Raw genomic sequence first — 26,803 nt, forward strand, 5'->3', positions numbered from 1 at the left:
AACTGATTTTTTTTTTTTTTTTAAGTCTCCCGCAAGAAAAGTGCAATTGACCTTGCTGACCTTTGACATTTCACTGATCGTTCATTGCCTTTCCTGTATCGGTAAATAGGTGTACACTGTGACAACGAGAAACTCAAGCCCTCCACATCATCGTCCTTATCACAACGGCAGGGGGTACAGTGGCCCGCCCCCTAGCCCCCCTCACCACACCCCTCGGGGTGGTCGCCGGGGCCGCTACTCTCCTAACAGCTACTACAACACCCCGCAACAGCCCTACCACCACCCCCACCATCCGCAACACCAGTCACTCTACCACAGCAGCCAACACCATCCACAGCAGCAGCAACAGCAACGGCAGCAGCAGCATCCACCGCTTCAGCGCCAGTCGTCGTCCCCGCCGTACCACCACCACAACGGCCACAACGGCCACACCTACCAGCAGAACCAGAACCAGAACCAGTCGCGGTACCACCACCAGCGGCCGCGGAGCCTCGGCTTCTACGACGACCTCGAGTGGGACAACTACGACCTGAGCGACGACAAGGAGAAGAAGGAGCAGCGGAAACGGAACGTCGGCAGGGATGGTTGGAGGAAGGGGGGCAACGGACTGACGGCCAATGAGTCTGAGCTGGAGTGGGATGACTACGACTTGAGACCCAAGATCGAAGAGACGGAAGATGGATTGGAGCTGGTGCTACCTGAAAACTATCTTCCACTGGTGAGTCTGTGGGTCTGACTTGTAACCATAGCAACATGAGTTGCTCAACCCTGCTTTCATCTTCTCTTCATGTTTGAGTTTACATCCCTTCACCAGGAGCAATTAAGATTTGATAGGAAATTATTCAAATCAGTTGAACTTTTACGTTTTGATGTACCAGGTTGTTGCAACGTGTTCGTCTTTGGAAATTTTCAGAGCACTTCTCTATCACCCATACATTCTTTGCACTTTCCGTTTTTCCAAAGTGATAGTTTATTCTCTTCTATCCTTCTCTGTGAATTAAAAGAAAAAGAAAATGAAAGTTCTAGATTAAAAGCTGTGAAACTTGAAACTGAATGATAGGGTGGATACTGATGACGACATCACTACATATCTTACACCAGTGCTTCTCAACTAATGGGCAGTGAAGCTCTCTAAATGTAGGCCATGATGTCGGCCAAAAATTAATTTAAAAAGATTCATATTCGATCTAACTGGTCCTCGAAAAAAGATTGCAGGAGCCGAAATGGGCCTCGGGTTAGAAAAGGTTGAGAAGCACTGTCCCCCTTGCAAAATGAAAAAAATGTATCAGCCAACATTTGAGTGCCTCACAATTCCATCTAGTTTGTGGCATGCTTTGAAGCCTTGACAGAGGCAACATGCATGTCTTTTTGTTTTATTTTCAATTTTTTTAAAAACTCTTTTCTCATCTTTCTTGTCTCCATTTCTGTGGGATGCAAAGCATCACTGTGACATAGACATGTATGATGTATGATGTCTTTCTCTCAAGTGACAATGAGGTTTGAAGGCAAGCCAAGATGGATGCACTAATCTTATCATGATATTGTGTTTTGATGGGGAATTGTGACACCTTCTGGAAAGCTACGTGTTTGACAGGAGCAAATTAGGTATCCCCCTTTTTATGCCTCTGCCCCCGAAAGGTGCTAACAGGCATTACGTTTTTGGGTTGTGTGCTTGTTTGTCTGAGTGTGTGTATGCACCTGATATTACTGACACAATTTAAGAAATGCACTGAGGATGATGTTCTTGATACTCAGCCCATGTGTGCTGCATGAGGTGCACATGCGCTGAGTAGCTTTAGGGGCAAAAATCCCTGGAGGTAAAAGGTGAAAGTTCACTGAAATTAAGATATCATCCTCTAGCTGTTATAGGCTACAAAGTTTTGGTGGTGATATAGACTATATACAGGAAGGATTGACAATTAAATAGATGATTTTATGTGTTAAATGTTAGGGTAAATGGTCTTACATCAGGCCTTTGTGATAGAGGTCAAAGGTCAAGGTCAGAGGTCAGGATCCATGATCATTTCTAATACAGTGAAATGCTTTATTTGCTGTAGATTACAATGATTGTGTGAGAAGAAGGCATGCCATAGGCTTTACCATAGCCACTCATTCATTCATTCATTCATTCATTCATTCATTCATTCATTCATTCATTCATTCATTCATTCATTCATTTTTTCATTTCCAACAGAGACATACAATAAATACATTTTTACAGATGATATGTGCATAAATCAACAATAAAATGTACAATAAACAAAACATATAATTATGTTTTTAAATCATATGCCAAATGCTTTTTTTTTTTGGGGGGGGGGATGGAAGATAGGTGTTTTTATGTCATCCTTCTGTCCTCATTTCATTGTCAGAAAAAGGAGCATGTGTTATGACACTTTAATAATAGCTGTCTTTTCCCTGATAGGCAGGATGCTTGTTGGCAAGCAAACGATGGACTCACTTGTTTTAACACGTGTTGTTGTGACTAATTCTTAGCAGTGATTAAGTGATCACATCCTCTTATTTTGCCCCTCACTGAGATGATTTTCTATTGAGAGGTGTCTACCTGTCTATTTGGCTGCGATGTTGGGGGTGGGGGGTGAGGGGGATGGGTGAGGGGGGAGTTGTAGGGGGCTGAGCCGTTGATGGTTTGCATTATTCTGAAGAGTGTGACGAACAAACATGCTTGCTGGTTGCCCAGAGCTAGATACATATAACTTGCTAATGGGCAGTTACAATCTATTAGCACTTACCTGTATAAAAAAAAAGAAAAAAAAATCATGTACAAACTGTATGCAAAATTGGAAAGATATCCTTTGTAATGCCCTTATGAGTGAAAACATGAAGATGTGAGTAGCTGACAATTGTTTTTTATGCCTCCGCCACGAAGCGGTGCCAGAGGCATTATGTTTTCGGGTTGTCCGTTTGTCCGCCCGTCCTTCCGTCCGTCCGTCCGTCGTAGCGTCCTTCCGTCTGTCCGTCCTTCCGTCCGTCCAGAATGAATTTTGTGGACAGCGTAACTAAAAAAATCTTTTGAGGTATCCTTATGAAACTTGGCATGTATGTGTATTAGGGGGTGAAGTTGTGCCTATCAACTTTTGGGTGCACATGCTCAAGGTCAAAGGTCAAATACGTAGAATTTCACTATTTCCACCATATCTATGCATTGCCTGAAGATATTTTCTTGAAACTTAGTGTATACATGTATTACCCAATTAAGATTCTCTGGTGAAAGTTTGGGGGTCATGAGGTCAAAGGTCAAAAGGTCAAGTAAAAATATTAAAATTGTTCAAGGTATCTTCATGGAACATAGTATACAGTTGTATATACATGTCCTGACTGGCAGTGATTATCGAGAGAATTTAGGGTTCATGGGGTCAAAGGTCAAGGGCAACACTCATATATATATGCAATGCCAGCAGGATTATTTTTTTTTTTACACTTGGTGTATGCATGTACATTGTATAACCCAATAGAGATTCTCTTGGAAGTTTTTTTTTTTTCCTCAAAGGTCAAACGGTCAAAGATCAAGTGAAAGTGCTGAACTAACTTTTTCCTCCATATCTACATTTGTAGGAAGTGGCTCAAGTTATCTTGAAACTTCCTACATATTTATGCATGTTCTGCCTGACAGTGATTATCTCAATATGAATTTTAGGGTCAAAGGCCAGATGAAAATGGCAACAATATACTATTTGATACAGAAATTGCACTTTTTCTCCATACCTTGAAAATTACTCAATGCATTTGATAAACTTATGAATGGGTCAAAGTCAAGTTAGTGTCCTTAAATCTCCAAATACATGCTCTCCTATTCATCCAATTAAACCTAGGTCAAGGAAGGTGAATATTCAACACATTTGTGACAACCTTGTCATTTTAATATTTTGCCAATATTGTGAAAATGTAATCAGACATTGTCCACATATACTATAGACCTATTCGGAGAACCATGCATTATGACGGAGGCATACCAGTCGCCATAGCGACATTTCTAGTAGTAAATTAGCTCACAATGAACCACTTGATGGATACATAGAAGTGCTACAGACAAAGGCAAGTATTGTTAAATATACACATTAAGGTGATACAAAACATTGTAGGTGTATGCATAGATCAACAAATTGGTAGGGTGATAGAATGAATGTGTTTCAAAGAGCAAAAGACACAAGAGAAAAGAAAATAGAGGAGCTATATGGATTGATTGAGAGTGAGATACTACTGGTGTAGAACAGACAAAAAAAAAAGAATACCTTGCAGGTACTGTTTTAGGATATTAGGAAAGAACAATAACAGAAACTTAGATGTATGTAATCATTGTAAAAATACTGTGTACATCATATAAAAACATTAGTCAATTCAAGGTATAAACTTAAGTTAAATAAAAAGGCTCTTTTAATCTCTGGTATTGTATACAAAATATGACTGGTTTGATTGTTTCCACACAATTTCTGTAATGTTTCGCTCTTTTCGTAGAAACATCTTAGCAATAATTTCAATTTCAATTTTAGTATTAGAATATTTGTGCTGCCATTTTGTCATAGAATTTTCTGTGCCCTCTTTTTTATGTGCAATACAGATAGTTTACATATTTAGGAGAGTGATCAGTTGGCGATTTGAACTGACTTGATTTAGCAGATGTGAAAGCCAAGCAAAATTCAGCAGTTTGCTACTTTCAATTCAATCATAGTTTATTTCCAATCAACGAAAATCAAAACGTAGTACAGAGTATGCATGTCATGAAATGATATTGTTCAAACATTTGCAAAAGATTCATGTAGTATCCGAGATTGATTATATAACAACATATATTTATATATATCATATACAATAATTAGGAGGAACAATACATACTTTGTGGGCATGCGGAAAATAGATTCGATTATGGAAAATATGAAAACTTTATAACGTTCTCCATACAGGATTGCTTGCATTCTGCAAGATGGTTGCAATTCAAGTAGAAAGTGAGAATAAAACATGGGAAAGGGGAAAAGTTTACTATACCTATATTGTAGGTTTGGTATTTGAGCAAACTTAATTTACCATGAAAGAGCCACTAAGTTTGAAGCAGTTCTTTACTTTAGTCAAGTATTCATCATGGACAAACAAAATGATGCAAAACCGAAAACAAAAATGATGACTACACAGTTTGAACTGATACACTACAACTCAATCTGTCTAAATCTTTGTTCTACTTCAAGCTTCATGTTACAATCTGACCTCTCTGACTGTTTTAATGACCATAGTCTCATGAGATAACGCACACGCAGGAAGTTCAACGGGTTATTAGTTTAGCGCCGCAGCACAAAAGAAAAGCAAATCACCCTGCAGTATTAAAGACCAAAATAGAATACATGTTGAAACAAGGACATGCACATTGTCCATTGGGTGTCTACTGATATGAACCTGGGGGCATTGTTCCATAACACATGTACCTTGTCCAATCTGCCATATCACTCGAAGCTTACCTTGTACACAGGAAGAGACATGACATCCAACTGTGCTGTATAGTTCGAATCAAACAATTGAACATGACTTTCAGATTGTAGATGCAAGGAATGTGTGATTGTCACCATGAAAGGTTAATAAAACTCGCTTAACATCTAATTCAAGATCCCAGATAACTCATTGCCATGTAAAAAAAGATGAACATAAAATTTGCTTTCAGACATTTACCGTGTGCAGAGTGCATAGTACATCCATGTAATTCAATATACAAGACGCCATACAAGTGTACATACCATTTTCTAAAATTAACTTTTTAATATCTTTTTTTTTAATATATGTTCTGCAGACTCGTAATCTTTTGAAGGTGTAGAGTTTCATCTACATTTTTTCCAAAAACCTTCAACAGAAAAACTACAAAAGATGACTTCCAGGCAAGACAGATTTGCGAAAACTGGCTGTAAAATGTAGCTGCAGCCAATTAGCCAGGTGATAAATATTTAATCACAATAGGTCAACATTGAATGCCATTAGGTGTAATATCTTTCATTATGTCTTGAAAAGTTGTTTCTCCAAACATTCTTGGAGTCCGAAACTTTGACACATTGACTCAGATATCAAATTGTTTATAAATGATATCAAAAACAGAAGTAAAGTAAATTGAAGTATCTTTGTGAAACAGACTTGCAATCAGTATTGATCTTACGCTCAATTTATTGAAATTCATTAAATTGAGCGCAAGATCAGTCATAACTTTTTTTATGAAACATGCTCCTGATGTTTCAGCAGTAACATCACCGTATTAAACTACACAGTCCATTCTGCCCTTCCTATATGATACACCTGTCTCCTCCAATTAGAACCTAGTTAAAGTAGCAGTCATTTCCAGGAAGAACTTGAAACCCCTGTGAGTCAGACTGATTGTGTTATCAACAGTGACTCACCTGGATTCTTGTGCTAATATTACATAAATGTGTTTGATATGTTGTGCTTTCGGTCATGGGGGGTTCATTAGTTTCTTTGTTGTAGCAAAAATTGTCATTTATTGACCGTGATTTGATACAGATGGTATGTCAAAAAGGGAAGGTAGGGCTGTTTTGAGTAGAGTCATGAATGAATTCTATACTATTGTCCAGATTTGAGTAATATGGAAGAATATTTTGAGGAAAAGACTTGTACAGTATTGTTGGTCATTCAACTACATGTTTGTTAATCTCTGAATATCTTCTCTGTCCATGCTTTCTGTTTTGAAGAACTAGGGGGCATTTCATGAAGCATTTTGTCAGATATTTTTCCTGACAAATTGTTATAAGCTGCTGAAATCTAATTGCCAAGGGACAAGGCAGCACATAATGAGATGCACAATGGCACAGTCCAAGCGAGCCAGAAACACTCTTGGAATAAACTCTTAGAAACTTTCCTCTGTCAAACCATGTATCAAAGCCATGTTTCAAAACTGTGTTTCTCGGTACTCTAAATCCTATAAACACTGCCCTAGTCTTCTCTTGGGTGATGGGTGTGGTCCCAGGTCTAGGTTTGAAAGAAGAGGAAGATAACAACCATGTGTGCTGGAAGTGAGATCATTTTCATGCCAATTGCAATGAGATTACAAAGGTTGTCAGTAATAAAGGGTACTGTATTTTCCATGTTGGCGATATCTTCAGTCGATGATGGTGTTGCCATGAATTACAACCAAACCTTTTTATTATCTTTGGTAGATGTTAAGTAATGAATTCATGAAGAGTTGCCTGAATGGCAGCCTAATTTGTTTGGAGGAAATTTAGGTGCAGTAAACCTGACATGAGAGCTTCTGTTGTCCAAGGAGAAAACAGAAAAAAAACTTTAAGAAGTAGCAAAGATGATAACATGTCAATAGCAATATGTCACTGCCATTAACCATTTCAAACCACAGGATAATAAGAAGTTTGCAGGAACTCTTTAAGAGGTACCATGGTAACAGAGCACATTGGAAACAAAGCCCATAATATGCCTTGTTCTTGGAACGTGTCAGCTCTAATGAGGGTGATTAGGATCCAGATTCCCGGGAGTGGCTTGTTTTTGTGCAGAGGGGCGCAGCTCGGACTTTCCGACGACGAATACCTCTGCTTGGGGATGCATGAGTCACGTTGTCCAACAGTTAAACCCCCCGCTGTGATGCTAGGTCACTTAACAAGCATGCATGACAGTGTGATGTTTCCACTGGTTATATTTAGTGTCCTGGGCCCTGTTTCATAAAGCTGTTCGTAAAGTTACGAACAACTTACCAGCGACTGGTGATCAGTTCTGATGTGCTATACTTATCAGAATTTCAATAATTCAGCACAAGAACTGATCACCAGTCGCTCGTAAGTCGTTCGTAACTATACGAACAGCTTTATGAAACACCCCCCTGAACTGTGTGTTAACTTGCAAACAACACTACAAAGTTCTTGATACACATGATGATTTAATCATTCAAAGCCAAGAAAGCGTCAGTGAAAATGACCAAAACTAAAAAAAAGAAGCATTATCATTGGTTTCCTTATAAATTGGGACACCACCGATCAGTGTACAGAATATGCTGTGTAGATTATTGTCATAGATCAACGGATGTCTGGCTGTAAAGGCTGCATTGTGAATGAGTACCATAGCACTGTGATCAGCTTTTATCATGACAGCATTTTCATTATCCCCACCCCTTCAAATTTATATGCAGAAAAACAAAAGCAAGATACAAACTTAACTTTCCTTGAAGTGCAGACATGAACAACTGCTGTTGCTGTACCAGTAAAAGGCAAATGTGGTATTGAAATTCTGAAAATAGTATTTAAGTATAAAGTCAGCACTACAGATAACAACCATATTCTCGCTAGTAAGCAAAGAATCAACCTTGGTGAAGGTGATGGGACAAACTATCACTTCCGATGGATGTAGCTATCTTTCCGAAGCGCAGCTGAGGAAAGATAGCGTACACATTCAGATCGCCGAGGAAGTGATAGTTTGTCTCATTGCCTGAAACCAAAAGTTTATTATTTGCTTTATATTCCACATCTAGGGTCCTAGATATTCCCATTTTATTCCACATCTGAAACCATTTTAGCTGTCTTAGGGTATCCTCAGAGCTTAGGCTACGTAGTTTACTTTATGACGTATGCGCGTAGATGACAAAACAACAAATTTGCTCTGCACCCTGCGCGTGGCACTGAAATAAAAGTGCGTTGCACTGTGGTCTATCACTTGACCCAGGTCGAATGATAGACCACATTGCAACGCACTTTCATTTCGCGCGTACTCAAAATTGTAAGTTTTATCACGCGTTAGGACTGTGTGGACTTAGAGATCAGCGAAACAAAGACTATCATCATAGAGTGTAATGAACTATTCTTCTCGGGTGATGTGATGGGCAAAACTACGCTTTATCACGTGATCAGCTTTTGACCAATCCTATAGCAAGATTCTTAGTATGTGGAATATAATACAGGATAACCTCATTATAACAAAGACCTAACAATTATGACAATGAACCTGTTATATCAGGTTTCTCATTGTATCAGGGTACATAAACAAAACTTTGTATAAAAAAAGTTGAGATCTGCAAAATTGCCTTGTTATGAGAGGGCTTTGTTACATTCGACATCTCTATGGTGAGGCTCCATTGTATAGTGATCTGTATGCACTAGACCAGCAGTGTCAAAACATCCTGTCCAGAGTAGTATATTTCTTTTGCAAACCAGGATTTGACACAATGATTTTGGACTTTGCTTTGGCTGGACATGAGGCTAATATTGAGGCCATTATGTGTATGAGGGCATGGTCATTAAGGCCATGCTCAGTCCTGTTAACACTGTATACAAATATGTACAGCTGTACAATATGACTATTACTGCCTACTGCTGTAGGAATTTTGAGGGATTCATTAAAGGTGAAGTGTGTGGTGAGGGGGCTGTTAATGGCTTTTTTTTGGGGGGGGGGTGGGGCGGGTGTTTGTGTGTGTGGGTGTGTGTTTGTGTGTTTTATGTGTTATTTTTCTCAGCTCCCATGTACAAAAAAGAAAAAAAGAAGAACAATTCCTCGTGATGCCTTCGCCTTATCTAGTACACTGAAGGAAAGAGGGTGACCCAGAAATGAAAAGTGAGAAAAAAACTAGTTACATCGGTTCAAATGTCTAATGACATTTTGGAAAGTCTGCGAGTGAATGAAAAATGCAAGTAGTTGTTGTATACTGAACAAGTTGTGCATATAGCCCATACTTACGGTTGTGAGCTTAAACACCACATTTGTACTTGCTTTTCCAATTCGAGTGTCTCAAATGTTTTGAAAGAAGTCTGTCAGGGCTTTTGCAGTAATATGTATACTTGATTTATATGTAGAACAAAGCAGAAAAGAGTAAGCATAGTAGGTAGGGAATTGAAAGTGGGAAGACAGTACACAAGCTTCAGATGTCAGACAGAATGTAGTGTAATGTTAGCACATATAAATGGTGAGCGATACATCTTCATATAGAGGTCATGTTCTATGTTTTTACACTACATTTGTGCAGTTAGCAAATTGAGGTTCTTTTTCCTTGCCTTACTGGCCACTGAAGGAGGGTACAAAGCGGGGGGGGGGGGGGGGGGGGAACACTGTTCTTAAAGTCAAAGTCATAAAGCAATGAATTGTGCACTACCATAATGTAAGTTCACTGTGGACTGGAAGGCAAGCTCTCAAGTTTCATGTTGCATGTAGAATCATACTCTGCATATTATAATAGCGAGTCTAATTTCTTGCGAATCGGGACTTCCCAACAATTTTGCGGAGGTCAAATTCGCGACTGTGGAGTATAGGAAGGGAGAAATGTATTCACGCACATCAGATCGATTCATGTGAGGATCAGAGTTAATATTTTTGCGTGTTGTTAATTTTTGCAAATGTCACCCTTCTCGCAAAATTCGTGAAAATAAAAACCTCGCAAAATATGCGAAAATGAAAACCTCTCAAAATGTATGGCGTATACAGTATTTAGGTACGGTAGTTGTAATGGGTTTTATTTGCTAGACTAGGCACAGCTATTGATGAGGGAAGATAACGGTGGAACGGCAGGGATTTTGATGGGAGGCTATTCCTCAGCCTACGCTGGCTCCCCCAGCCTTCTGCATGGCAGTTAGGAAACAAGATATACCATGTAGTCATACTGTAGTGTGAAGCTGGTGAGGATTCACTGTGTGTAATGCATGACTTCAATTTTCGCTTTCTATTGCATGACATATTCTCATGCAGACCACTGAGCTGTCACAAACATTCATAAGGAGACATACCTATAGTCTTCAAACTTATGCCATGTAAGGGCCGAGTGCATAATAATTAGTTGGTGTTGTTTGAGTTCCATTGAACTCTCTTATAACCCTTTCTGTAGGGACTTTGGATAATGTGTACAATGCTATGAGGTTTTCTGTACTAAGTACTCAAAGCTCTGTCTCTTTTGAAAGTGGATATTCCAAATTATGATCCTTATCTCAAGATATTGTGTTACTGATGAAGATATTTTATATTACATATTTTGATAAAGTTCTTTTGATTCAGTTCAATAATTCAATGATTATTGTCCAATTCATGGAAATAATTCGTGCTTTTTATATGCATTTCAACGAGAAGTAACTGTACCATGTAGGCCTACATGTATCATACACAGGCATTTAAATAAATAACATACCACAATATTCTCATATAATGTAACAACTTGCATTATTTTTTTACTTCCTCTTAGAATGAGCTGTCAAAAGTTTTCCTATGTCTCATGGGCTATATTTGCTCTGACTCCCTAAATTTCCCCAAGTTGTAAAAATAATTTCAAAACACACACAGTACCAGACATACCCTTCCTCATACCAAGTCATATGTGGGATGATATAGTGGCTGATATTAAAGATGATAGAATTAAAGGCATGCTTCGTTGTTTCTTTTTCTTCTCAAGCCACTCTGGCCTGGAAACTACTGTTTATGCTGTGACATAGTTTTCACTCTGTGCAGGCACGTAATTTTACCTATGAAGCGTGCCCTAGCCCTCACCCCGTAACAAAATGAGCATTTTCATAGGGACTTTTGATTGCTAGTGACATGTCGTGCCATATATATCTGCCTTAGTCACTCACTCGGTCTCCTTGCGTTCGCACTTGTCTCGAAGCGTAGGAGACAGTCTGTGGATGGGAAAGATGCTATCTTTTAACAGAGAGCTGTTCACACTTAACCCTCTTCCCCCCCAAAAACACTACAGGGGCACAACTACAGGTCACCACGGGACACTCCTTAAAACATAAAGAATTCCATGAACATGTACCATGCCTCTGTACTCTGCACATTGCATTATTTTGCCCTTTCATTTGCACTTTCTAGATTCCTGGTACTTTTATTTGTGTTTGTACTTGTTTTGTTTCCAATGTGAACAGGGTCCACTGAGAGAACATTGCTTGATCACTGAAGTGGCTACCCTGTATAAAGGAGACTAAACAATAAATGTGACTAAATGACAATGTTGATGATGATGATGATAATAAGCAAGGTATAATCACAATCATGATCACGATCACGATCGCGATCACAATCACAATCGCAATCACAATCACAATCACAATCATACATCAAATGACAAGTGAGCCCAAACTCACCGTTATGAACAGATGTGATTTTGATAGTTGTTTGAAACACATCACGCCCTCTCAAAGTTATCTCCTGAACCATACAGATTTCTCCGAGACAGAAGAGGGTCACCTCCAGTATTCAGAAATAGAAAGTAAAGGCAGAATTAAATAGTCCTGGGGGGGGGGTTTCATAAAACTGTTCTTAAAGTTACAAACGACTTAAGAACGACTGGTAATCAGTTCTGATGTGCTATACTTATCAGAATTTCCATAATCCAGCACAAGAACTGATCACCAGTCGTTCTTAAGTCGTTCGTAACTTTAAGAACAGCTTTATGAAACACCCCCCAGGAAGGTTTTCTTCCGCATCCAGAGACAAGTGTGAACACAGCACTTTCTCCGTAAATTGCATTCCTCCCCAGACAGCCAGACACAAGATAGGGGCCTACTCCTAGACTGGCTGCTGGCATTTTATTGTTGTTAAATATCTCCTGAGGTACATGTACCTTATAAGACAATTTATACACTCACTGTTTCAAATACTGTGTGAGGTTGTGTGTATGGGGGGGGGGGGGGTGTTGAGGAGAGGGTATGGGGTGGGAATAAGGTATGAGGGGAAAAGGAAACTGCTGCAGATGAAAACTTTTAGTCCCAAAGGAATGAATTGAGGTACAGTACCTACAATGAATAACTGTTGACCAAAATCTCCCCATCACCTTGAGTTCACTGGCAATCTTTTGACAGTCCCATTTTGGGTGCATTAACCATGTAGAGACTTGATGTAATACCTCTATTTCATTTTCCAAAGTGAGCGTGTGTGTGGGGGGGGGGGGGATGGTTGGGAGAGGATGTTTAAAAGAGGGATGGACTGATAGAAATGTCTACTTTAGATGTGAAGGTGACTTTGTTCATCACAGAAGCTACAGACTTGTGGTAGTTCATAGTGACAAGTTTTCTAAGTGTATTATGCCTAGTATGAATCTTATGCTAGGATTTATGTTTGTTTGTCTGTGTTTGTATTTGTGTTTGTGTGTGTGTGAGGGTTGGGGTTGTGTGGGAGAAGGGGTATTGTTTGAAAGGATGTAGCAGGGCTGCCAACACTGGAAACTAGTTGAGAGTGAGACTCCCATAGGCCAATGCTATAATTTAGGATTCAAAATGAGTGAGATCGATAGAAATGCATGCAAATGAAAGTTTTAGAGTGAGAAAGGACCAAAATGCGTGAGTCTCATGCTCATTGCGTGAGAGTTGGCAGACCTGATGTAGATAATGGCTATACAATATCATAGTTGACTTTGTTTTATCTTGAAACTTTTCAGTTGATTTCAATAGTTCAAATTGCTATGACAACTGATATGAGATACATTTGTACTGTCCATATCTTAATTGGTGGTTGCATTGGATAGGTTGGGATTTATATGAGGAATGGATTTATGAATGGAATGTTTTCCCTTTTGGTGATTAATAGGATCTTTAGTTCTGACCAAAGACGCTTAACTGAAAAGACAGGAAAGTGCGCGCTAATCCTGTACAAAACAAATGGACAGTGCGCAGTCCTCAAGCGTATTACGCACATCACCAGAGACGTGCTGTCTTTGAAGTTGTTGTTGTTGTTTATGAAGCATCTTTGAGGGAGTGTAGCCTGAACTCTATTTTTATATCATGTTGTTGCCAAATTTTTACCTCCACGAAATAATCCTTATTACTTTAAAATCTCGTTCTTCAAAATAATTCCCTTAATCGAAAAAAAGCTACGACTATAATGTTTTAGTCTTTTTAAGATAATAAAGATACCACTACCTTTGGAAATGAATGATGTTTCTAGGTGTACTGAGTTTGTACTTAGCTCTCTTTTGTATCGTCATGTAGGGTAGCCATTTTGTTTTGTTTCCATTTTTATCACCCGCCTTCCTATCTTCTTGTTAACTATCTTTGGTTCTGACAGGAAATAAGTGCATGTCATAGCAGATGGGTATAATGAAGAGAGTCATACAGTCTGACCTCCATTATCCTGCCATCTCCTTTGTGAAATATCAGGGCCCTGTTGCATAAAACCCTTACCGCTGGACTTACCGCTCCTTTCTAGCGGTAAGTCTTCAAATTAGCGGTAAATTTATAATCCTTGATGCTGATTGGCTGTGACGCCTAATTTTGACGGTAGTTACCATTAAAATTCAACGGTAAGTTTTATGCAACAGGCCCCACTTCTCTATCACCTGGATGTGTTCATGCTGTGAAAATGAAAAAAAAAGTGATTTCAAACTCAATTAAAACTCATGCAATACTCACTCGATTTACCAATAATATTTCTAACACAAACATGTTATGAATTTTACATGAAAATGTTTTCTAATTTCTTAGAAAAAACAAACAAGCTATAATTCTAAGTAGGCTATGTAGCATGGATTACATCAATGTTGCAGTGTACGCCACATACATTTAATCTAGCTATCACTGGGTCGGCAGCTATACTGTAAATGCACATGTACATGGACATTGTTTGTTCCATAACTGGTCAAATTGTTTGTCTGGTTGGGCGCTGGTCCTGACATGGCTGGATAACAGAGGTCGGACTGTGTTTATTTTCAAACTGAGAGATGGAACTCAAAAAGGAGACTGCAACCATGAAAGGAAAACTTTGAACATCATATCCTCTCCCCCTCTCTCCCCTCACTCCCCTCTCTTCCTCCCCCCCCCCACACCCATCTCTCTCCCCTCTCCCCCCCCCCCCCTCCCCCTCTCTCATCTCATGATGAGTGGTCTGCTCTCTAGCTGGTTACTTGCCTACTCATCCCTCCCTCTGTCACTGTCCCAATTCATGACATATCTCTCACACCGTTTGCACTCCATGTCTGCACTTTCATTGGGCCCCTCTCTTCGGAGATAATGTTCTTCGCGTCATGTTACCAGTCAGGGAGACTACCTATTTTGAGGGAAGATTGAAATCCCCCAAAAGAGGGAACATTGAACCGCGAGTAGATGTTACGTAACGGAGCGACGCGATATGGTCAGAGCGAACCGTTACAGATGTTCTTTTTCCAGTCGCTATGAGAATAATTCACCGAGAGGGAGAGAGAGAAACACGTACACACACGCGAGCGTACACACACGGAGGGTCATCCGCATCGAGTTGGAGGACGGATCGTTGTGTGTAGCTATTTTTAGCGCTCCTCTCTCTCCCCCTCTCTCCCCCTCTCTCCTCCATCGTTCTGTTGCTGCGTACCCGTGATCAGTGATGATGCTGATAAGCAAAATCCCCAATCACTTACCTTTCGCGACCCCCATGGCAGAAAAAACAAAACAGCAAGTGAATTGACCATGCACATCGACATTGTGTTGTTGGAAGGCGGAGCATGGTCGTGCAGACCTATGTTTTGATCGAAGTTAGAGCACGAGGAAGAGACATGCAAGTTTGAAGAACAACAAAAACCTTCACAAGACAAGACTAATAGTGAGAGGTAATTATCATCTATTAACTCTATTTCAATTTCAACTATTTTAGTTAAAAGCATTTAAAAGCATATGTGATTGTGACGTGTTGATCAAACATTTCTAGAGACAAAGTGAGGGTGGATGTCGCAATATAGTTCCCTGGTTCATTACCGTGATAGTGTACGTGTGATGTTGCGATGATCTAGATGAGGTAACCTTGTGGTTGCATGAGGCTTGTAACTTTTAACCCAGTGAGCATTATGATCGCAAGAGAGCAAGAAAGTATGAGGACACTGATGGTCATGTAGCAAAAGAAAGAACCCCGGAGCTCCGGCGGTCCGCAGTTGACGTTCGACGGCTGTGCGAGAGCTCCAGCGTCATGCAACCTATTAGAACACCTACGGTGGCGGTCCTCTCTTGCTCTTTTCATTCGGACATTCCACAGAAATACGGGCAAACCAGGAGTTTAGGGGACCGGACTATCTAAGTTCAATACCAGTTCTCACCAATTCTTGATCATTTGACGAAAAAATAACTGAATTGTTGATAGAAATATCGGCAAAAGCATGACAGGCTACCACAATTCCCACAGCGGTAACAGCGCTCACGTACGCACGGTACGTGCGTGCACTGTGTTAACGCGATTCATGCATAGCGCAATGCAGACACACACACAGTCCGTCCCTGTGTTTCGTTGAATAAGAACGCCTTGAAAGAAACTATGACACGGAGATTCAAAAAATACACTTTGGATTCGCGTTTTCATCCTTCAATTACAAATTTTCCTCACTATATGTGAATATTGATTTTTGGAGGAGATAAACTTTATTTATTCATCTTTCATTGGGTGAAATTTCAATATCAACATTAAATGAGGATTTTTTAAGGTGAATTTTTAAAGACATGCATGTCAAAACGATGCAGTGATAGCCATTGACTTTGTACGCGTCGAGCTTCGGCCAGAGACTGCGGAAAGGTCATGAATAATTCATTAAGTCCAACTTTCCCGATTTTTCGCGAATATCTCCATTCCCTAAAAATCGGCTGTCTCCCTGACTGGTTACAGCGATGTCTTGTTTCAATGTGCACTTTCATCTTTCAGCCCTTGACTTGTACATGTACGTACAGATTGACCCCGTCAAAGCCTAGCACAGGTACTACAGAGCCATTCACACTGCTGGAATATTATGAAGTTGCTGATAACTAAAAGCTTAAAGCTCCCTGAAACCATCCTGAATCATTGCCAGAAAAACAAACAGACAGACAAAAAACAAACAAACAAACAAACATACAAACAAACACAAACCAGAGTGTAATTTTTCCAACTTTGCCTGATGTTAGTTAGCTGTGACATTCTGCAAGAAGAATGCTCACTGAAAAATTGAAACTTACATAATTTGTCATGTGACTTCCATTTGATGTTTGTATTTCTCCCTGCAGCCAAACACAAACCACACAACTAGTTGGCCAGGCTGTCTTCATGCCATAACCATATGTTACAATGTACCAGCAGCAGATTACCAAGCCAATGACTCATGTGTCGTATGGAGGCAAAAACTTTCAATATTTCTAAAGCCCCTTTTACACTTTCACAGACAGCTTCACGGATGACCATGGATCGTCATCCGTGGTGTTTCGGTGTGCAAAATCTCGATTTTCCTCTCAATGCCTGTGTGAATACAATCCCAACTGGGTGTCTAACAGCATATGAACAGTATGAGGGGTTGATGGCTGACCTGATAGGGGAGAGTGTGAGCAAATTTCATGGAATTTATGAGCTCGTATCGGCAAAATACATGAATTTTCATCCTGGATGGAGCCAACACTAATACGGACGTCCCGATGTCTTCATGGATTGTCCCAGAATGATCATAGGGAGGCAACACGGAGTAGCCGGTGCCTACAAGGAAGAGTTCGTATTGATTTTTATCCGTGATGTTCGGGATGAAAAATTAAGCAAGCTTAATTTTTTCTACGAACATGCTGGATGATCAAGATCATGCCGGATGACTTCACGGAGTCAACATGGTCATGCCAGAAACAGTACGAATGATCCCGGAATGATGATCCGTGAATGACGATCCGAGATGCGATCCATGAAAGTGTAAAAGGGGCTTAACCTGACAATCTGTTGTTGCAGTGCGAAGGGAAAGCTCAAAATGGGGAGTTTTAATAGTGTTGTGGTATTTCCCATCAAGAATGGGCCTTGCTATACTGTAATAGCATTCTCATCATGAACCATGGCTTGAAAGGATGGATAAAGGAAGAAAATCATAGCTGTGTCACCAAATTTAGACCATAACTCTGCAAAATATGCTTCTTGAATTTCTCTTTAATAGTCAAGATAGATATTGGTTAGTAGCATATTATCAGCACTAATTTATGAGTGATAAGGATTTTAAGTTTATGCTGCCAACATTGAAAACTTACAGCAAAAGCACACCAGAATTTCAGTACACTACTTCTCTCCCCTCCCCCTTTTTTTTTTGGGGGGGGGGGAGGGAGAGGGGTAGGGTAGAGATGGGTGTTTGGATGGAGAATATGATAAGGCAAATGCTCACTGCATTCTTATGCATTTAATATCTTGGCATTGTGACTGGGTGAAGTGCTTTGTCACACTCATTTCTAAGACAAAATACCCACAAACATTACACTTTGGTCAAAGGAACAGGGAAAAACCACAAATTGTTTTAACAAAATGCTCTCTTCCTTATTGAAAAGGATGATGTCATGAGATAAGCAGAAAATAGGGAAACATGTTTTCACAGCGTAGCATAACAGAAACTTTGCAGTAACTGTAAAATGGTGGTTGAATTCTCAACATCCCTACCTGTCGTACAGACAGCCTGTATGATTTCTTTTCCAACACTGTCTCTTTGTCCCTGCTTATTTCTCTCCTTCGACTGTTTGTGTTTGGTTTTTTTTTACAAGATCTAGATTAAATGTATATATTTGTAGAATGATAAGCCAAATTTTATGCTATGTAATATCTGATTATGACTAAAACACAGAAATCTGTACCAAAGAAAAGGTCTCAACTTTTCCATACAATCAACCTCTCCTGTAACTCTCTACAATTGTTTCTTTCATCTTAGTACTACACCACATATTACCTGCATGTAACACATACATGTACACATGTAGATAACAATTTGGATTCAAAATATCATTACAGACCCAAATATATCAGTGACATAACATGTGTGAAGTCACTAATGTGTTTATGACATAATATCTTACTGATAATACATTATCCCATGAATCAAAAGTTTTTAATCTTTTTTTTTTTTTGCTGAAAGGTTCTTTTGCATGTTTTGTAAATTGTTTTGTTATGATGTATACAGTCTTATGGATGTATTTATTCAAATTCTGCATAGAGATCTGTATTTACGATAAAAGTAATCATGAAAAAGACATTTTTTAGAGTTTTTATAATCAAATGTCACCAAAACTACATGGGGATTTAAATGCATTTGAATTTCATAATAATGAGTAATTGCCATGATTGTTCTGGCATTGGGGTTTTGCTACTCCTGGCATGTCTGAGTATAGTCAGTTGCGTCCAGTCTTGTCTATTTTTCTTTCATGAAAACAGATTTATAGGCACAACTGTCCAGCAGGCAGTTACTGTCGAAAGTGCAGTCCTAGGTTTATCAAAGCATCAGAGATTTTGAGTTATCCGGGGATTGCAGCTGTTATCGCTGTGAGGTACCCTACAAATTAATTCTGTCCCATTTGCTTTGTTATCTCTAGTTATCAGCCATTAGCGGTTTCTGCTCCTGTAAAAAAGAGGGAAAATGATTAAATGCCGAGATGTTTTTCTACAGAGAGTTCATGGAAGTTTGTGTGGCATACGTAAGACTGTATACTTTGTAGTGTTGTGCTATCTGACTGAACATCTATCAGTATTCTTTCAGAGCTACAAATTAAAAGCAGTACAGATATGTAGCTCCTTGTTTTACAATACAGTAGGATTGACTGATTAAAAAAAAGAACAACAGCACATTAATTTCAATTACAAGTACAATGATTTTATTGTCATGAAGCTTCATCTTATAGTCTTATATCATGCACATTACCTCAGACATTCCCCATTCATTTGTTTTGAAATTTTAATCACTGTAATAGCTTCAACATGAAATGTACAGTGTAAGTCAGTACACAGACACGCACATATAAATAAAGCAGTAAGCGTGATTGTGTATACATGTCCATTGACACGTTTATTGTGCATACAGTGTATCAATGAAGAAGTTGTACTGGCTGTGAGCATGTGAACATGCACAGGTTACTTCGTAATCAAGAACAGGAAACCAAACATCACATTATAATGTCCTCGTTAACATGTGATGTACACACAGGCTGACATATTTTCTATCAGTAGGCCTGATGCACTGTGTACCGGTTGTACAGTTTGCCCAATGTTAACGACAATATTTGTATCTGCGTTATTCTCTACAAGGCATGACTTGGGCCTCTACCTCTACCTACGTGTACATGCCATTAGACCAATTCATGTCTTCAGGTCCTTTCATTACTTTGCTGCTTTCATTTGTCAGATCTCTTACTTTATGTCTGTCAATGAGTGTAACCACTCCCCATAACTTTACTGTTACATTGTCTTTCATCCTGTGCTTCAAATTGCACATGAGTGCCCAGAAAAAAGAAAAAAGATAATGTGCCATAACAGGCATGTTAGTTCTTAGAGATTTTAATTGAGATCAGCATCTGAGATGTAATAATTATTCATTTAATCCTCATAGATAATGCTTGCCAGCACATAGATCTACTGTACATGTAACTGACAGCAACAAAGTGTTCATTAACACCTAGTATTTAGCAATAATAGTAGAAATTCTAGTTTGTTTCTGCATTCAATGCATATGAAGTGATGCTTCCCAAGTTGTTGATTTAGAGGCTTCTCAGGTCACCTGGTCTATGCAAATTCATTTGTTTGTCACATCGGGCAACCTTACATATTACCTGGTATGTCACTTTGGAACAAGTGAAGTGCCTACGGGTAATCAATTGAGGAAAAAAGGAAGGTCACTCTAAGAAATGTGCACATGAGCTCATTACAAAATGACTTTATATACAATGTGCCTCAAAGTGATTTTCTAGAGACTATCAATTCACTTTTTCTTAATATTGATTGTCAAGAAATTGAAATACATTAGTGGGCTAAAACCATTTTCACATTTTTTTTTTTAAACTGTTGTCACAAGAGTGGATATAAAAATTTAGCAATACAGGGTATTGTGATTATTATCTTAATAATGATTTGACCATTGAATATATTTTGTGAACTAGGTATTGTGATAATTATCTTATAATTATTTGACAGTTAAATGTATTTTATATGTTGTGTTCAGTGCCAGTGTTTTCTTTCATTCACTTATAACCTAATTATTGAGGAAATACTGTAGTTTGTATTATGTGTGTGTGTGTGTTATTACAAATTACATGCATTTCTCTTTCATAGATTATAGACTGTTCTTTTAAATCATTTGTTGCTGCTCAATACTTAAACCTATATGAAGACTCTTTTTGGTACTGTGAGGGCATCATGTACAATTTACACGTGTACGTACACGTATACAAAATGTATCTGTGCCACCACTATTCATAGTGTGCACACAGATACCCATGTCAATCCACGACATATTGTCTGCACTTACTAGGCCCGGCTACCTTTGACATTTAGATGGTATCATTATTGGATGACCTAGACTGAGACTCAGCTTGCTGTGCTCAGCTAATCTGTGTGTTTATGACTTCTTGATTCATCAGCTGACCTCATCTCTCCCTCTCTCTCTTTGTCTCTATACGTTGCTTTCTCTCCTTCTTCCGCTTCTCTTTGTTTTCTTTCTTCTATCTTCCATCCGTCTTCCGTCACAGCTGAAGGCTTCCAATAAAGCTACCCTGTCTAGAGGCCACATACCAATCAGTGCCATCCAAGTCCGCCGCCTCCCCCACATCTCCTTCCTCTCGGCGAAGACCATCGGCTTCAACAAGGATCTCTTGGTCCTTACCACCGAACTCCAGGGCCTCGGCGACTCGCCCAACGAGACCAACGAGCTACTCGAGGACGCGCTCGGCGTCGACGACCAGGAGCTCCTCATTGCACAGAACAACAACGGCCCCGAAGCCCTCAAGAGTGGCTCCTCCTCAGACATTCCAGGCCGGTTGGAGGGGGAATCGGTCACCGACAGCGACAGCATACGGGACCGCAGCCAGGAGCTGACGGACTCGGACGAGCAGACTACCAACGACTTCCTCGACGACGACTACGAGCTGCCGTGCCATGATCGACTCGCGGACGTCGACCTGTACGCCCTCTCACCGCATGACTTTGACTCACCCGATTCTATATTCAGTCGCTCACTAGCGGACCTGACCGATCTGAGCCTGTGTAAGTGTTGGATTGATTTGGAATGCACAGCCTTGGCTGCATGCGGTGGATGAACTAATGATTTCTTGAAGCAAGTTTTATGTTGGGAGTGGAGTTTAGCTATTTACAGCGTGACTGTTTTTCACATAATTGCATGACTTGTGTACTGTATATAGCAGACCCATGTATATCCTGCCATTCATCCGTATTATATCTGCGGGGATTTATATGAGGAATCGTGGAAAGACCATCTTAACATTTGCTCATGTGTACTCCATCTCACCACCACTTCATCACACCCTAGATACTCTTCACTCTACTAACAAGCTGTTGTTTAGCAACATAGAACTGACAACCAGTCTGGAGCAGAAAGTAGTTGCTTTGAACAGCATCATGTCTAAAAGGCTCGCTGAAACCGCAAAAGGCCCCATTCGCAAGCGCAAACTAGATGAATGGCCCGTGGAGTGTGACAGTGGGACAGCCCAGGTATCCCCTATTCATGCTGCAGTTGCCACGGCAACCAGTCCTCCCAGGAGTGCATCGGATGATGATGGTTCCATTGAGATTGATTTTGAGTGTGGGAGTGTGTGGTTCCATGCAAAGCGCCACAAAATGACACCGCTTCAAACGCAAAAAGAGTTGCACAAAATTGCTGATTCACCCGTCGGTTTGGATGATGGCGATGCCTCCAGGTCGTCATTGGGAATCGACCCCACAATTGATGCATCCCCCAGGTTTGGCCAGTGGCCAGTGACCACGGCATCGTCAGGAGATGGGCATAAAGCCTCCACAAGTGCTCTCGCAATGAACGCATCTGCTTCCTCGCTAACATTTCATGCATCTCTGTCCAGTGGGCAAATGCCTTGTAGTGGTTCACTAACAAATAATCGGCAATGTGCTATTTTGCCATATGATTCGCAACAGCAGCTAACGTTTGTTCCCCATGATACAGATGCTCACATACATGTAGTTCCATCAGTCAGTAGCCATGGCAACGCATCACCAGCTTCCAGTATCAGTGTTGCACAAGTGCCCAGTTTGTTGGTAGGAACTACACTGCCTTTTACCAGCAGTAGATTTGCACAAGAATCTGTTGATAGAACAGATTTTGTAGAAGAGCATTTACAAAGTGATTGTGAGGAGTTAACTGTGGAAGAAAAAGATATTAATGTGAAGGTAATGGCAGTAGAGGGATATATTGATCCATTAGGGAGCTCTGTTAAGACTCGTACCTCAGAGGAGGGGAGGGGAGAAGCATGCATCTCAGAGAATTGGAAACAGGTAGACAGAACAAAGACTGTCACTGCCACTGAAAGCACTGCGTCTTCTTTGGGTGTGTCTGGTGATGACAATGTCTCGCGGAGCAACAAGGCGTTCTTTAGTTTTGGAGGAATGATTCCGAGGAGTGTTGCTCTAAGTCAAACTGATAAGTCAGCTGTAACAGTGATGAAGAAGAAGAAGAAAAAGAATGATGATGCCGCTGCTGCCGGTAGATTCAAAGACAATACCACTGAAATGGAATGTGATGATTTAAGACAGACGGAGGGGGAAGATGATGATATGCTTGATACAGGAAGGTTGTTAGGAGTTAGCGAACCTCGCTTCCAAAAAGAAGGAATAATAGCTGGGGGTGCATGTGATACTCAAAGCATGTCAGGTAGGGAGCATTTAAGGCATGCACATTTTGATGAAACTGTTGATATAACAGGTGATGATAGTGAATCTCTTAATACCATGATTGCATCATCGGAGTCCTCCAAAGAGATGCCATCACCACCTCTTCTTCCATCCACATCCACAATTGATGTGTTGCCCCGGTTACCGGAAACATACTCTGAGCTTGAACAATCTGGCCTCTCAGCTATTGATATCTTTCCCACAGATGAAGAGTTCGGAGTCGAGACCATCAGACGAAGGAGGGCACTCCTGAGCGCAGATAAAGAAGGTGAGAGAACACTTGGCATCTTTTAATTATGTAAGAGGTGATCTTTGGTTAAAAAGAAGAAGAGTATTGACATGCATTAATATGACAAAAATTCTATGCTACTTCTAAAACATGAAGCTGCAGTATGGCTTTTGAGGTAGCCCTCAGTCTGAACTTTTGTTCGTAGCATAAGTCATTTTATTCAAAGAAAACAAAATGGATTCTCCCCGCAGTGCTTTTTTTTTTAGAGAGAATGAGAAAGTTGAAATGAGACTGCAGTCTGTGAATGTGTTTACGTGGTTCAGAGTTTCAATAACGTTGAGTTAAGCAAGTTATGATTTGAATTATGATTGGTGTTGGGTGATGGCATCTCCAAACAGTGGCAACCCCAAACATGCTTTTCAATACTGTAGTTGTTGCCATTAGCAACCGGTGTGTTTGCAGCATCAGTGACATTTTTTGAGATGATGGTTGAGAGAGAATTATTAGAAAACAAAATCCTTTTAAAATGAAAAAGCAGTGTTGTCTGTGAGTGCATGCATCATTTATAAATGCTAAACACAAGTCTATGATGGGTATAACTATAGGCTGTCTTTTTTGTAAGAAATCTGACACCTATTAAAACTTATAATGCTAAATGTACAGTTCAGTAAACAAATGTGCTTTGAAAAGAGCCAGAAAGGGACAAAAAGCTATGACATGCAGAATTTAATCACAAACTGAAGAGCTTTTGTATTAAATACAGACTACAGGTAGTCAATTTTACGTACAGTTCCAGTGGGGCTGTTTGCTTGCAGCCGTAAAGGAAGGAAAAACAAAAACAAAAAAATGACCTCACATTCATCAAACCGACAAGTGCATATTAAATTCTACAGTATTTTGTGTATCGAATCAAGCAGCTACCTAACAAGATCGAAACTGGTTTTGCGTGGTATTTGAAAAATTTTAATGATGGTTTCAAGAGCCTTGGCAAAATCTACCAACTTTTTTGCCTTTCCATCATCATGAAAACTGTATTTGTAATTCTTTCTAGTGCCAGCAAAATTTCAAGTTGTGTATTTCATATGTTGATACTGCTGTGTTATTGTAGAAAGAAATGGCTTTCATGAGAGATCAAGATATGGTTTTCTCTGCTAGAAGGCCACTCTTGTCAAAATGTCATACTTGAAGGGGAATTTTAGCCAGATGTACAGTGTGTGTAGATTTGGTGAGTGCAGAAGGATTAGTGAAACACTCAGAATATGAGCAATATCAGACAGTGTTAAAAATTATCAATTTCTATTGTTTGGGTTCAATTCCATGTACAGCAGAGTTCTCAGGTAGAGAGCACTGTGGGTGGGAATTCTGCAGCAATTTCTGATGTTATAGTACCAAAATATTTTAAAGAAGATGTTTTAATAAGGAATTTCATTAAAATTAATCTTCCCGGGACAACAAGCAAGCACTTGGCCTAGTTCCTCCAGAAGGCAAGGAGAGTAAAATTTACCTTAAAAAGGATAGCATAGTTTTGGTTGAGATGGGGATTCAGGTTTTCACTTTTAGTGAGATAAACTTTGTATGAAAGATCACTCAATTCTACAAAGAGGAATTCAAAGTTTATTTGATGAAATTTTGTTTTTGAAATGGCTGAGATATCAACAAAAAAATTAAAACAAAGTGCTCCTAATGAAAGGTGAGTCTCACTTTTCATTACTTCCTCTTTGTTTTTTGATATCTCAGCCATTTCAAAACCAGTTTCATTGAATAAACTTTGAATTCCACATAGAATTGTATGCTCTTTCATATTTCATATTAGTGGTTTCTAATCATCTCACAAAGCGTTTAAACCTGAATCCTCATCTCAACCAGAACAATGCTATCCCTTTAAAATATCTGAGTAACAGGTCAAGGAAGTGATATTTGCAAGCAAAATAGTAAAATCGATGGATTGTCTAATTTTCCTAAATCTGTCAATGACTACATTGTGCATCTTGCTGCATTCTCGTAATCTATTCACATCTTTGGGGAATTTCCCCTCGATGGAGCAGTGAACTTGCAGGAAGCTGACCTTCTCAACAATTCTAGATATGGACTAAAAGTTTTGTTATCAGGAACTTCAAAAGGCATCTCTCCTCAGTAAGGCAATTCACTGTTCGTTGTTATTGCTGGTGCCTCAGTAGACTTGTCACTGTTTGTTGTTATTGCTGGTGCATCTGTAGACATAATTCAAAACAAGGAAACGACATCCTTGCAATGATATACTGAAGATATGGTAGCATTGAGTAGTTTAATAAGGTATTCAGGAAATTAGTAATGAGCAAATCTTTCACTTCATTGTTATCATTAGAACGATTAAGGTGTAACTCTATAACCTCTCAACATTTTCTAGCCTGCACTGTTGTAATCAGACAAATAATGTCTTTGTGTCTATGACAGTGTGCATTGTGAATGGAACTTGGGTGGTGCATTTAAACAAAAGAAGAGGAAGAAAACACAACAACAAAACTGGGTGGGGATATGGGTAATTGTCGTGAGTGTGCGGGAGTTTTCTGCTGTTAAAATCAAAACAAAACTCATCATGCACATAGGGGCAAACCCAGAGCTGTGCTGTGGCTTTTTGACCCTAGCCAAATTTGTTTCAGGCTATCAAAGTGTGTACATGTATGTGTGTGCATGTAACATGTGTGTCTCAGTGTGTGTTTGTGTGAGCGAGTGTTGCTTAGTCATGCACCAGACACGTCGAAGCCACCGACTCTATCTCCTACCCACTTTCCTGGTCAATTTTCTCTTGATAGCTTGTCAGCTGGGGATCGCGGAGGGGGGCAGGGGAGAGACAGGTGATGGGGAATGGGGGTAGGAGGGTGCATGGGATGGGGGAAAGGGTTGAGTGAATCCCCCTCATGCAATTCTGACAAAGCCGCAAAGCCTTCCCCGACTAATTCGTCCGCGTTGTCACACCTCATCCTAGCCTGTGAGAATCCCTTGAGGTATGTGTGTGTGTGTGTGTGTGTGTTAGGATGGGGTTGAATCATGGCTCAA

At 39.8% G+C, this 26,803-nt stretch overlaps 1 protein-coding gene across 2 annotated transcripts in view; it reads left to right on the top strand.

Moving 5' to 3' along the window:
* The window catches only part of LOC139735418 (uncharacterized), a 70,157-nt gene that overhangs the window by 32,973 nt on the left and 10,381 nt on the right, over positions 1-26,803 (top strand). For both annotated transcript variants that reach the window (XM_071646169.1, XM_071646170.1), the window contains exons 4-6: positions 110-718; positions 21,369-21,882; positions 23,744-23,806. In XM_071646169.1, the coding sequence (XP_071502270.1) occupies positions 110-718; positions 21,369-21,882; positions 23,744-23,806 (1,186 nt within the window). The remainder of the gene's footprint in view (positions 1-109; positions 719-21,368; positions 21,883-23,743; positions 23,807-26,803) is intronic.

The sequence above is a fragment of the Diadema antillarum genome, unplaced genomic scaffold (genome assembly GCF_040938485.1).
Source record: "Diadema antillarum isolate AM-2024a unplaced genomic scaffold, OU_Dant_1.0 seq00000577_RagTag, whole genome shotgun sequence".
NCBI lineage: Eukaryota > Metazoa > Echinodermata > Echinoidea > Diadematoida > Diadematidae > Diadema > Diadema antillarum.